The following is a 14,315-nucleotide window of genomic DNA, read 5'->3' on the forward strand; positions in this document are numbered from 1 at the left end:
TCCACACACACTCTCTCTCTCTCTCTCTCTCGTTTCCACACACTCTCTCTCTCTCTCGTTTCCACAGTCTCTCTCTCTCGTTTCCACACTCTCTCTCTCTCTCTCTCGTTTCCACTCTCTCTCTCTCTCTCGTTTCCACACTCTCTCTCTCTCTCGTTTCCACACTCTCTCTCTCGTTTCCACTCTCTCTCTCTCTCTCTCTCTCTCGTTTCCACTCTCTCTCTCTCTCTCTCTCTCTCTCGTTTCCACTCTCTCTCTCTCTCTCTCTCTCTCTCGTTTCCACACTCTCTCTCTCTCTCTCTCTCGTTTCCACACTCTCTCTCTCTCTCTCTCTCTCGTTTCCACTCTCTCTCTCTCTCTCTCTCGTTTCCACTCTCTCTCTCTCTCTCTCGTTTCCACTCTCTCTCTCTCTCTCTCTCTTTCCACTCTCTCTCTCTCTGTCTCTCTTGTTTCCACACTCTCTCTCTCTCTCGTTTCCTCTCTCATACTCTCTCTCTCGTTTCCTCTCTCACACTTTCTCATTTCCTCTCTCACTCTCTCTCTCGTTTCCACTCTCTCTCTCGTTTCCACTCTCTCTTGTTTCCACTCTCTCTCTCGTTTCCACTCTCTCTCTCTCGTTTCCACTCTCTCTCTCTCGTTTCCAATCTCTCTCTCTCGTTTCCACTCTCTCTCTCTCTCGTTTCCACTCTCTCTCTCTCTCGTTTCCACTCTCTCTCTCTCTCTCTCTCGTTTCCACTCTCTCTCTCTCTCTCTCGTTTCCACTCTCTCTCTCTCTCTCTCTCGTTTCCACTCTCTCTCTCTCTCTCTCTCTCTCGTTTCCACTCTCTCTCTCTCTCGTTTCCACTCTCTCTCTCTCTCGTTTCCACTCTCTCTCTCTCTCTCGTTTCCACTCTCTCTCTCTCTCGTTTCCACTCTCTCTCTCTCTCGTTTCCTCTCTCTCTCTCTCTCTCTCGTTTCCTCTCTCTCTCTCTCTCTCTCGTTTCCTCTCTCTCTCTCTCGTTTCCACTCTCTCTCTCGTTTCCACTCTCTCTTGTTTCCACTCTCTCTCTCGTTTCCACTCTCTCTCTCTCGTTTCCACTCTCTCTCTCTCGTTTCCAATCTCTCTCTCTCGTTTCCACTCTCTCTCTCTCTCGTTTCCACTCTCTCTCTCTCTCGTTTCCACTCTCTCTCTCTCTCTCTCTCTCGTTTCCACTCTCTCTCTCTCTCTCTCTCGTTTCCACTCTCTCTCTCTCTCTCTCTCTCGTTTCCACTCTCTCTCTCTCTCTCTCTCTCGTTTCCACTCTCTCTCTCTCTCGTTTCCACTCTCTCTCTCTCGTTTCCACTCTCTCTCTCTCTCTCTCGTTTCCACTCTCTCTCTCTCTCTCGTTTCCACTCTCTCTCTCTCTCGTTTCCTCTCTCTCTCTCTCTCTCTCGTTTCCTCTCTCTCTCTCTCTCTCTCGTTTCCTCTCTCTCTCTCTCGTTTCCACTCTCTCTCTCTCGTTTCCACTCTCTCTCTCTCTCGTTTCCACTCTCGTTTCCACTCTCTCTCTCTCTCTCTCTCTCGTTTCCACTCTCTCTCTCTCTCTCGTTTCCACTCTCTCTCTCTCTCTCGTTTCCACTCTCTCTCTCTCTCTCGTTTCCACTCTCTCTCTCTCTCTCGTTTCCACTCTCGTTTCCACTCTCTCTCTCGTTTCCTCTCTCTCTCTCACTCGTTTCCACTCTCTCTCTCTCTCTCGTTTCCACTCTCTCTCGTTTCCACTCTCTCTCTCTCTCTCTCGTTTCCACTCTCGTTTCCACTCTCTCTCTCGTTTCCACTCTCTCTCTCTCTCTCTCTCTCGTTTCTGCTCTCTCTCTCTCTCGTTTCTGCTCTCTCTCTCTCTCGTTTCTGCTCTCTCTCTCTCGTTTCCTCTCTCTCTCGTTTCCAATCTCTCTCTCTCTCTCTCGTTTCTGCTCTCTCTCTCTCTCGTTTCTGCTCTCTCTCTCTCTCTCTCGTTTCTGCTCTCTCTCTCTCTCTCGTTTCTGCTCTCTCTCTCTCTCGTTTCTGCTCTCTCTCTCTCTCTCGTTTCTGCTCTCTCTCTCTCTCGTTTCTGCTCTCTCTCTCTCTCGTTTCTGCTCTCTCTCTCTCTCGTTTCCGCTCTCTCTCTCTCTCTCTCTCGTTTCCACTCTCTCTCTCTCTCTCTCTCTCTCTCTCGTTTCCACTCTCTCTCTCTCTCTCGTTTCCACTCTCTCTCTCTCTCTCTCTCTCGTTTCCACTCTCTCTGTCTCGTTTCCTCTCTCTCTCTCTCTCTCGTTTCCACTCTCTCTCGTTTCCACTCTCTCTCTCTCTCTCTCTCTCTCATTTCCTCTCTCTCTCTCTCTCTCTCGTTTCCACTCTCTCTCTCTCTCTCTCTCTCTCTCTCTCTCGTTTCCTCTCTCTCTCTCTCTCGTTTCCACTCTCTCTCTCTCTCTCTCGTTTCCACTCTCTCTCTCGTTTCCACTCTCTCTGTCTCGTTTCCTCTCTCTCTCTCTCTCTCGTTTCCACTCTCTCGTTTCCACTCTCTCGTTTCCACTCTCTCGTTTCCACTCTCTCGTTTCCACTCTCTCGTTTCCACTCTCTCGTTTCCACTCTCTCGTTTCCACTCTCTCGTTTCCACTCTCTCGTTTCCACTCTCTCGTTTCCACTCTCTCGTTTCCACTCTCTCGTTTCCACTCTCTCGTTTCCACTCTCTCGTTTCCACTCTCTCGTTTCCACTCTCTCGTTTCCACTCTCTCGTTTCCACTCTCTCGTTTCCACTCTCTCGTTTCCACTCTCTCGTTTCCACTCTCTCGTTTCCACTCTCTCGTTTCCACTCTCTCGTTTCCACTCTCTCGTTTCCACTCTCTCGTTTCCACTCTCTCGTTTCCACTCTCTCGTTTCCACTCTCTCGTTTCCACTCTCTCGTTTCCACTCTCTCGTTTCCACTCTCTCGTTTCCACTCTCTCGTTTCCACTCTCTCGTTTCCACTCTCTCGTTTCCACTCTCTCGTTTCCACTCTCTCGTTTCCACTCTCTCGTTTCCACTCTCTCGTTTCCACTCTCTCGTTTCCACTCTCTCGTTTCCACTCTCTCGTTTCCACTCTCTCGTTTCCACTCTCTCGTTTCCACTCTCTCGTTTCCACTCTCTCGTTTCCACTCTCTCGTTTCCACTCTCTCGTTTCCACTCTCTCGTTTCCACTCTCTCGTTTCCACTCTCTCGTTTCCACTCTCTCGTTTCCACTCTCTCGTTTCCACTCTCTCGTTTCCACTCTCTCGTTTCCACTCTCTCGTTTCCACTCTCTCGTTTCCACTCTCTCGTTTCCACTCTCTCGTTTCCACTCTCTCGTTTCCACTCTCTCGTTTCCACTCTCTCGTTTCCACTCTCTCGTTTCCACTCTCTCGTTTCCACTCTCTCGTTTCCACTCTCTCGTTTCCACTCTCTCGTTTCCACTCTCTCGTTTCCACTCTCTCGTTTCCACTCTCTCGTTTCCACTCTCTCGTTTCCACTCTCTCGTTTCCACTCTCTCGTTTCCACTCTCTCGTTTCCACTCTCTCGTTTCCACTCTCTCGTTTCCACTCTCTCGTTTCCACTCTCTCGTTTCCACTCTCTCGTTTCCACTCTCTCGTTTCCACTCTCTCGTTTCCACTCTCTCGTTTCCACTCTCTCGTTTCCACTCTCTCGTTTCCACTCTCTCGTTTCCACTCTCTCGTTTCCACTCTCTCGTTTCCACTCTCTCGTTTCCACTCTCTCGTTTCCTCTCTCTCGTTTCCTCTCTCTCGTTTCCACTCTCTCTCTCTCGTTTCCACTCTCTCTCTCTCTCGTTTCCACTCTCTCTCTCTCTCGTTTCCACTCTCTCTCTCTCTCGTTTCCACTCTCTCTCTCTCTCTTTTCCACTCTCTCTCTCTCTTTTTTCCACTCTCTCTCTCTCTTTTTTCCACTCTCTCTCTCTCTCTCTTTTCCACTCTCTCTCTCTCTCTTTTCCACTCTCTCTCTCTCGTTTCCACTCTCTCTCTCTCTTTTCCACTCTCTCTTTTCCACTCTCTCTCTCTTTTCCACTCTCTCTTTTCCACACTCTCTCTCTCTCTCTCTCTCGTTTCCACTCTCTCTCTCTCTCTCTCTCTCGTTTCCACTCTCTCTCTCTCTCTCTCGTTTCCACTCTCTCTCTCTCTCTCTCTCTTTCCACTCTCTCTCTCTCTGTCTCTCTTGTTTCCACACTCTCTCTCTCTCTCGTTTCCTCTCTCATACTCTCTCTCTCGTTTCCTCTCTCACACTTTCTCATTTCCTCTCTCACTCTCTCTCTCGTTTCCACTCTCTCTCTCGTTTCCACTCTCTCTTGTTTCCACTCTCTCTCTCTCTCTCTCTCGTTTCCACTCTCTCTCTCTCTCTCTCGTTTCCACTCTCTCTCTCTCTCTCTCTCTTTCCACTCTCTCTCTCTCTGTCTCTCTTGTTTCCACACTCTCTCTCTCTCTCGTTTCCTCTCTCATACTCTCTCTCTCGTTTCCTCTCTCACACTTTCTCATTTCCTCTCTCACTCTCTCTCTCGTTTCCACTCTCTCTCTCGTTTCCACTCTCTCTTGTTTCCACTCTCTCTCTTGTTTCCACTCTCTCTCTCGTTTCCACTCTCTCTCTCTCGTTTCCACTCTCTCTCTCTCGTTTCCACTCTCTCTCTCTCGTTTCCACTCTCTCTCTCTCGTTTCCACTCTCTCTCTCTCGTTTCCAATCTCTCTCTCTCGTTTCCACTCTCTCTCTCTCTCGTTTCCACTCTCTCTCTCTCTCGTTTCCACTCTCTCTCTCTCTCTCGTTTCCACTCTCTCTCTCTCTCTCTCTCGTTTCCACTCTCTCTCTCTCTCTCTCTCTCGTTTCCACTCTCTCTCTCTCTCTCTCTCGTTTCCACTCTCTCTCTCTCTCGTTTCCACTCTCTCGTTTCCACTCTCTCTCTCTCTCGTTTCCACTCTCTCTCTCTCTCTCTCTCGTTTCCACTCTCTCTCTCTCTCGTTTCCACTCTCTCTCTCTCTCTCTCGTTTCCTCTCTCTCTCTCTCTCTCTCGTTTCCTCTCTCTCTCTCTCTCTCGTTTCCACTCTCTCTCGTTTCCACTCTCTCTCTCTCTCGTTTCCACTCTCGTTTCCACTCTCTCTCTCTCTCTCTCTCTCGTTTCCACTCTCTCTCTCTCTCTCGTTTCCACTCTCTCTCTCTCTCTCGTTTCCACTCTCTCTCTCTCTCTCGTTTCCACTCTCTCTCTCTCTCTCGTTTCCTCTCTCTCTCTCTCTCGTTTCCACTCTCTCTCTCTCTCTCTCGTTTCCACTCTCGTTTCCACTCTCTCTCTCGTTTCCTCTCTCTCTCTCACTCGTTTCCACTCTCTCTCTCTCTCTCGTTTCCACTCTCTCTCGTTTCCACTCTCTCTCTCTCTCTCTCTCGTTTCCACTCTCGTTTCCACTCTCTCTCTCGTTTCCTCTCTCTCTCTCTCTCGTTTCCACTCTCTCTCTCTCTCTCTCTCTCGTTTCTGCTCTCTCTCTCTCTCGTTTCTGCTCTCTCTCTCTCTCGTTTCTGCTCTCTCTCTCTCTCGTTTCCTCTCTCTCTCGTTTCCAATCTCTCTCTCTCTCTCTCGTTTCTGCTCTCTCTCTCTCTCGTTTCTGCTCTCTCTCTCTCTCTCTCGTTTCTGCTCTCTCTCTCTCTCTCTCGTTTCTGCTCTCTCTCTCTCTCGTTTCTGCTCTCTCTCTCTCTCTCGTTTCTGCTCTCTCTCTCTCTCGTTTCTGCTCTCTCTCTCTCTCGTTTCTGCTCTCTCTCTCTCTCGTTTCTGCTCTCTCTCTCTCGTTTCCGCTCTCTCTCTCTCTCTCTCTCGTTTCCACTCTCTCTCTCTCTCTCTCTCTCTCTCTCTCGTTTCCACTCTCTCTCTCTCTCTCGTTTCCACTCTCTCTCTCTCTCTCTCTCTCGTTTCCACTCTCTCTGTCTCGTTTCCTCTCTCTCTCTCTCTCTCGTTTCCACTCTCTCTCGTTTCCACTCTCTCTCTCTCTCTCTCTCGTTTCCTCTCTCTCTCTCTCTCGTTTCCACTCTCTCTCTCTCTCTCTCTCTCTCTCGTTTCCTCTCTCTCTCTCTCTCGTTTCCACTCTCTCTCTCTCTCTCGTTTCCACTCTCTCTCTCGTTTCCACTCTCTCTGTCTCGTTTCTTCTCTCTCTCTCTCTCTCGTTTCCACTCTCTCGTTTCCACTCTCGTTTCCACTCTCTCGTTTCCACTCTCTCGTTTCCACTCTCTCGTTTCCACTCTCTCGTTTCCACTCTCTCGTTTCCACTCTCTCGTTTCCACTCTCTCGTTTCCACTCTCTCGTTTCCACTCTCTCGTTTCCACTCTCTCGTTTCCACTCTCTCGTTTCCACTCTCTCGTTTCCACTCTCTCGTTTCCACTCTCTCGTTTCCACTCTCTCGTTTCCACTCTCTCGTTTCCACTCTCTCGTTTCCACTCTCTCGTTTCCACTCTCTCGTTTCCACTCTCTCGTTTCCACTCTCTCGTTTCCACTCTCTCGTTTCCACTCTCTCGTTTCCACTCTCTCGTTTCCACTCTCTCGTTTCCACTCTCTCGTTTCCACTCTCTCGTTTCCACTCTCTCGTTTCCACTCTCTCGTTTCCACTCTCTCGTTTCCACTCTCTCGTTTCCACTCTCTCGTTTCCACTCTCTCGTTTCCACTCTCTCGTTTCCACTCTCTCGTTTCCACTCTCTCGTTTCCACTCTCTCGTTTCCACTCTCTCGTTTCCACTCTCTCGTTTCCACTCTCTCGTTTCCACTCTCTCGTTTCCACTCTCTCGTTTCCACTCTCTCGTTTCCACTCTCTCGTTTCCACTCTCTCGTTTCCACTCTCTCGTTTCCACTCTCTCGTTTCCACTCTCTCGTTTCCACTCTCTCGTTTCCACTCTCTCGTTTCCACTCTCTCGTTTCCACTCTCTCGTTTCCACTCTCTCGTTTCCACTCTCTCGTTTCCACTCTCTCGTTTCCACTCTCTCGTTTCCACTCTCTCGTTTCCACTCTCTCGTTTCCACTCTCTCGTTTCCACTCTCTCGTTTCCACTCTCTCGTTTCCACTCTCTCGTTTCCACTCTCTCGTTTCCACTCTCTCGTTTCCACTCTCTCGTTTCCACTCTCTCGTTTCCACTCTCTCGTTTCCACTCTCTCGTTTCCACTCTCTCGTTTCCACTCTCTCGTTTCCACTCTCTCGTTTCCACTCTCTCGTTTCCACTCTCTCGTTTCCACTCTCTCGTTTCCACTCTCTCGTTTCCACTCTCTCGTTTCCACTCTCTCGTTTCCTCTCTCTCGTTTCCACTCTCTCTCTCTCGTTTCCACTCTCTCTCTCGTTTCCACTCTCTCTCTCGTTTCCACTCTCTCTCTCTCGTTTCCACTCTCTCTCTCTCTCGTTTCCACTCTCTCTCTCTCTCTTTTCCACTCTCTCTCTCTCTCTCTCTTTTCCACTCTCTCTCTCTCTCTCTCTTTTCCACTCTCTCTCTCTCTCTTTTCCACTCTCTCTCTCTCTCTTTTCCACTCTCTCTCTCTCTCTTTTCCACTCTCTCTTTTCCACTCTCTCTCTCTCTTTTCCACTCTCTCTCTCTCTTTTCCACTCTCTCTTTTCCACTCTCTCTCTCTCTTTTCCACTCTCTCTCTCACTCTTTTGCACTCAACCTATTTAGCTAACAGTTTATAGCTTTGTAAAAATGACTCGCTGCTCCTTCCTATTCAGTTAGTTCAGCATAATGGGACCCAGCTGATTTGATCCACTAAACACCCCCAGCTTCCCCAACCTGTTCCCTGCCACCCATCCACCCAGCCAGTAATAAGTCATTCACGACACATGCTATTTCAACAGCACACAAATTCAGAGCTTGACAAGTTGACATTCATGATCCCCTTCACTTGATTTTGACAATTTTGAATGCCTCTTTTCTACTGGGAAAACATTAAACTTTCTACTCAGTAATTAGTTTATATTCCCAATTGGTCTTTTACTCATTTACTGTTGCGCTTTTACCTAAGGTGCTTCACCACTGGGAGGAGGGTGTAATTGTTGTGTGACAAGTTGGCATTGGAAGTTTCCATTATAAAAGCAAACATAAGTCTTTATGAAAGCGATATAAAAATAAGCTCAAAGCGCATGACTTTAAAATGAGGCCTGAATTGCACCCACATGCTTGACCCAATTATTATCCAGTCTCCAGCACTGTTTTACCTGGAAACTGCAGTTAATTGTTGACTCCCATGTGCAATATCACAGGAGTTCAACTAGTACATTAAAATTTGTCTCTCTGTGGCCATCCTCTGGCCCATTATGGGTCAAAGCTTGGCCACATTAATATAGGATCCCTCACTTCTCAATCGTTTCGGTCTTTGAGTCACACAGCAGGCATATTCCATCTGAAACCCTCGGATATACTTACCACTGACACGGCATACATCTACAAACACACTCACTTGGGTCTCAACAGTCTTGATGGCTCAGAATCTCCAGGGACTCCCTTCTCCATCCACTATAAGACAGTCTAGTGGGCTCTGGCTACACTGAAACAACAACAGAGTCTTGTCCAATCCCTTTGCCCTTCCTGTCCAATTGTATAACACGCACACTAATGCTTGTCAGGATTTTCCATGCCCGTTGGTGTTGGGTGTGTGCGGTGGTGTGAGCGGATAATATGGCACAATCAGTTTCATGTTGGCATGAAACCAGTTTGCAATCATCTGCTCAGTCTGCCAATGGCGGGCTGCATTTCTTGGCATCGGACGTCAGGAACTTCATTGTCTACCCACGATGGGAAAACATGCCAACGTGTTTCACAACAGCACACAAACGATGTGCACCTGGTGGGCTGCGCTTAACTCAGGACTTCAAGGTTTATTTGCCTACCTTGCTTCAGTCAGCACTCGCAGTCATAGCGCCAGGCTTCACAGACAGCACATCACTTTTAGGGGGTCTCCCGGGTATGTCCACTCATTCTTGGGTATTAACATTCAGCCCAGTGAGTAAGTGTATGCAAATTAATTTTAAATGTATAAAAGATATGTATGCATTTCACCCTATGGACTTCAATAACATATTTAGATGGGATGGCTTTAGACTAGTTTTTCAATGTTCTTTTCCTTTTTGATGCAGGTTCAGAGCCTCCAGGAATGGCAGATGTGCATGACCCAGAAGGAAAATGTAGCATTGCACTCTGACACAAAAGAACCCATACTTCCACAGCATATGTTTATTCATTCATCTGAATGTGAACCACAGTCCTTTCTCTTGAATAGCCATCTGAGCCCCACCTCCAGACAAGATACTCACTTGGAATGTTCATTGCTAGAATTTCCTGATTCTGGCTTTCAGTCTTCAGATGTCACCCACAATTGTCTCAAAGATTCCCTGAATTCTCATCAGAGTTCTTCAGGGAGCATGAGCACAGTTGTAGAAGTCTCCCGTGAAATTGTAAGAAAAGACAATGAGTGTCTAACTAAGGAACCTGGGGAGCCAGAAGCCCTGGATTCCAGCCACACACAATGCAGTAAAGAAAACTCCAACAGTGAACAAGACAGCAGCCTTATACAACAGTACCTCAATTCAGTAAGGCAGCTAGATGCTGCAGAGGATGAGCCAAGTTTTAGCGGGAGGACGGAATGCAATAGTAGCAGTGATGTTTCCCTCTGTGGTGCTTCAGTGGAAATGTCTAATAGCAATACCAGGATTCCAGAAGCCCTCCGTCAAGCAGAAAAATGTGTCATTGAAACTGACATTGTAGAGTCTATCGGCATGCAAGGAAAAAGCCATGAACCAGTCCCTGAGGCATTATGAGTAGAAGTAGATAAATAGTTAACTGTAATCAGTGAAGAACAGTGCTAATAAGCTCATAATTTTTGTCAATATGCATACTTATATGAAATAAAGGCCTAAATGTGTTTCATTGGCGCAAAAATACCACATTTAAAAATAAAATGTTGTGATAATTAAACAATATACATTTTTCAAAAGCTCTTTAAAGATCAAATTTAAATGTAATGCTAGCATTTAATTACTTTTTTATTTCTTTAGCTTTTCATTCTAGCTAGGAATAATTTGCAATCTCCATTGTCTGCAGTTTTAGGTTTTTTATTGTTTTAATTTTCCTGAAAAGTAAGGTTTTCCCCTCTTAGGGCTTTCGGAGCCATCCATGATCCTTGGTTCAGAATCTGTAACTGTGCCTCTACAGTCCTTTCTCCTCTCCTCTTAGCATGGTGACATGACTGAGATTATCAACTTCCTGTGTGAGTTATGATAGGTATGAAATTGTATCCCACCCTGGCAAAACATAGTAGCAATCTCAATTTGCCATCTCTTCTGTTCACAGTTTTTATTGATGGAAACATATTCCTCATGTTACAACAATCAGTCACTTCTGTGTGTGAGGTGATGCTCTTGTCAGACTGATTCAGCACTACTCTACCAAGTGGGATTTCACTTTTGAGTAGTTTTGATAGATGAGAACTACCATAATTTCACAAATATTCTAATTTATCCTATGGCATACATTCTGGGTATCTCAAGGATTCTAATTCTTGGACAGTTGCTCACGGTTCAAAACAGTTAACCAATATCTGTTTTAGTAGCCAGTAAGGAGTTTTGTTTTAAATGTGAAACTAAAAGCAGTTATAAATATGCTTGACAGTGTCAATTTTTAGTAGTATGGACCTATTGGGCCTTCAAACTAAAATTAATGAAGTTTACTAATTGCAATGAGTGGTATGATTCTGAGATGCAAACCAGGAAATGCTCAGATTTGATCTCTAATCTTACAAAGGCTGTAGTGGACATTACTATAGAATTTAGCATTTCTTTATTCAGATTACTGCTCCTGATTATTATTCCATAATCCTTGCTTTGTGTGTCTGTGGGCAATGGGTGAAGATGAAACCAAGCTCAGCTGTGATATCTTCCACTGTCAAATAACTTGCCAGACTATTGTTATCTAGCATCACACATGAAAATGACCTCGAGCCATTAGAACATGTGCAGTATACCTTGTATTGATCGCTACTGTCAGCAGTGAGATGAGGGAAATAAATTTATTGCAGAACTACTTTGTGAAATTATGGTAGGAAATAAAACAAAATGGCCTGGTTGTGCCCTGCGCTATTATAAAATTAAATACTTAATTGTTTAAAAAAAAGTATTAAATACTTTTAATAAAAATTTAATAAGTTTTTAATAAAAGTATTTAAAAAATTATATCCTGTTTTGTGTAGCCATGGGTTAGGAACAATTCCTTTTGAGCTTCATTATAGATTTTGATGTGTACCATGGAATGAGCTACTAATCTGACCTCAATAAGTCTATTTGTTATTGAACTTGGATATAGAGATTAAAACCGAAGAAAACATTGCTAACAATGGAAAGGGTTGCATCCCTTATTTGAGTGATTTATAGTTTCATTTTCTGTAAAGAAATAAATACATATGCTTGTAATATTAGGACTATTGATAATGCGCATGAAACGTGTATCCTTGACACTTACTGAAGTAAGGGAGTGTTTATTGAAAATTATGGCAAATAATAACTAACCACTAAAATATGCATGAAGATCTTGCTCAGATATTTTGCATTTTTCAGCCAAATTGCATTTTACAATGGCAGTTTAAAGAAAGGAAATAATATCTAAACAATTAAGTATAAAGTGACCAGTTACTTTGGTCTAACCTGGGTGCACATATTTTTAGTGGCAATTCTTATTCTATCAAACAATGCAAAATTGATTTTTGGTCTTTGCTTATCTTATGTTGGTTCAATGAAGCAAATCTCTTTAGAAGTGTGAATGGGATGAATTTAAACTCTGATACCTAATATTGCCTGTGCCATATGTAAGAATTGATAACCATATGGAAAGAGAGTTGTGATGAACAGTGTTATGTCACAGAATTCCAAACCTTCCATGTGAAAGTTTTATCGTGTTATTATTGCTCTAACTTATAGGGATTTGATACCTGGGCCAAATTTGCTTATTCCTGGAGCAAATACATGCTCCTCAGATTTGTGCATGCCGAAGTGAAAATGCTCCCCAGTACCCACTGAAGACAAAGGTGTGATCATTGAATTCTAAGAGTTAATTGTCTCTTCAAATCATTCTTGTAAAATTTAAAAATAAACTCACATTGCTTTCTGCCCTTTTTGAACTTAAACACTAATATCTTTAATATTTTATATGTACAATAAAATGTTTAATTACTGTAGGTAATTGAAATACAATCATTTTGAATGGTTTTCTTTATTGATCAAATTACCACTGATCCTTTTTAAGTTATTGATGTCAGCAGTACAGTAATAAACCTGTTTTGTTAATGTTTTTTAAAATTAATTTACTTTGCTGTTAATTTAATCTGGTTTGACACTGCTGTGAGCAGTTATATTCATCATCTTTGGGGCATGAAGCTTTCCCAATACTGTCAACTGTAATCACATTTGGCTTAAATAAAATTAAGTGACAAAGCCTATGGGCCAGAATCCAAAGTCTTAAAATAGAGCTGATAAGATTCACAAGGAATTTATTAATTTACAGAAGAATATTCTTATACCCTAGTCCCAGAATTAGATTTATGCCATGGGTCTGTGTGCATATCTATCATATATATAACTTTATTAGCTGTGCAATACAATCATCACCCCGTGAATTCTTGAAAGTCTTTTGTTATGTAGTAGAGAGAAAATGGAGAAAAAAATGGCAAATGCTGCAAACTGAAATTAAAATACAAGTTACAGCAGATGAAAAGCAAAAATGAGTTACTGTTTTAGGTAGACATGCATTTGTGATGATAGGTGTCTACTCAAAACATTAGCTTTCATCAGATTTAGCACTGTCCATATTGGCAGATTGTTTTTCCCTTGATTATTATGAAATTCAACTTGATATTGCAGTGAGTGGGTCCTGTGCAGACTTAACTTCTCTTTTGTTTTGATGAATTTAGTGATTTATTTAGGTCTGACCTCAACATTTAGACCAAAGCCAAAATTATCTCTTGGTTGAAAGTTAATTAGATTGAAGGACCTAGCGGAACATTGTCCTTGTTGCCTAATGCCACTCTGCCAGTGAAGACTGAAAAACTATTCTGTATCTGAATTGGAGGCCATGGCACCTTGAGCAATTTCAATGCAGTTTCCAACAATTGACCCAAAACGACTTTAACAATTGTCAGAAAATAAGATGTTTAAAGTTTTTGGTTTTATGTAACATTTTAACTTTGAAATTCACAATTTGTTTCCATATTGATATGCTGATGAGGAAAGTGCCTGGTATTGCATTGTATTTATCTTTACAATTAGACTTTCATATAATTATGTGCATTCTTAATGAATTACAATTCCAATAATTTTCTAGTTTGGCAAGGTTTTTTCAAAATGCTTTTACTCCAAGAAGTTAAAGGCAGTCACCAGCTTGTGTCAATGGGGAATATCTAGCAATTGTGGCTACAGATGAAGCTTCAGGAGAAGTATTAAAAATGATGGGGCTGATTTACCTGACCTTTGGCCCCAAGGAACACCAAAGCCCTGGCATAAATGCTTGAAAAATGAGAGACTCATTTTGCTGGCTCTCTTCCCCTTTGTTGTTCCAAGGAATTCACACATGAGCAGAACAATGTCTGCACCTTCAATAGGTACAAGCAAGCAGAGCTTAGGTAATTTTTCCCAGCCCTTTCAAATCATTACCCTATGACCAATGCATTCACTTCAATGAGATACTTAGAAGCTGAAGGTCGGTCTTGTGCCTGGATCCCCCTCAAACCATAGGGATCAAATGTTAGTTGGAGTGCCACCAGGCTGTCAGTTGACTCTTAAGTCTGCAATATTACTCCTGTTTCTATCGCTGGGGATATGCCTATGCAAGACTGGGCTAAGATAATGACCTAGCCCACCAAATTTAGGTGTGGCTCAGCTTGGACAGGGACAGCACATTTTCATCCAAAAGCCTGTCCCAATTCAGGACAGGCCAGGAAAATTGACTTCACTATTTATTTCTTGTGCAAGTGTAACCTATTATTTCTGTATTTGAAGGGCAAGAGTGTGGTCTAGTTTACTGTTTACATTATATTTATTTGAATACTTGCTTTTTTGTACATTTTTGTATAATACTTTAATACTTATTAAAATGAGTTTTCAGGCATCTTTGTGTGAGTAAAATTTTGTGAACTTTTTTCATTTCTTTTAATTGATTTTCACCCATTTTGTACTCTCCTGAATCCCACTTTAAAATCGATGGATGTAAGTGTTGACAGGATTTTAAGAATGATGGTGGAAATGTGAAATATTTTAATTTTCTGTCCATTTGAATATGAAAAAAGCAATATATTTATTTATACCCTTCAAC

At 43.6% G+C, this 14,315-nt stretch overlaps 1 protein-coding gene across 2 annotated transcripts in view; it reads left to right on the forward strand.

The window, feature by feature from the left end:
- cep97 (centrosomal protein 97) overlaps nt 1–14,111 on the forward strand; it is an 80,970-nt gene extending 66,859 nt beyond the window's left edge. For both annotated transcript variants that reach the window (XM_041210572.1, XM_041210573.1), the window contains one exon: nt 9,098–14,111. In XM_041210572.1, the coding sequence (XP_041066506.1) occupies nt 9,098–9,778 (681 nt within the window). In that variant the 3' untranslated portion in view covers nt 9,779–14,111. The remainder of the gene's footprint in view (nt 1–9,097) is intronic.
- The last annotated feature ends 204 nt before the right edge of the window (nt 14,112–14,315 follow it).

The sequence above is a fragment of the Carcharodon carcharias genome, chromosome 18 (assembly GCF_017639515.1).
Source record: "Carcharodon carcharias isolate sCarCar2 chromosome 18, sCarCar2.pri, whole genome shotgun sequence".
In the NCBI taxonomy this organism is placed as follows: Eukaryota; Metazoa; Chordata; class Chondrichthyes; order Lamniformes; family Lamnidae; genus Carcharodon; species Carcharodon carcharias.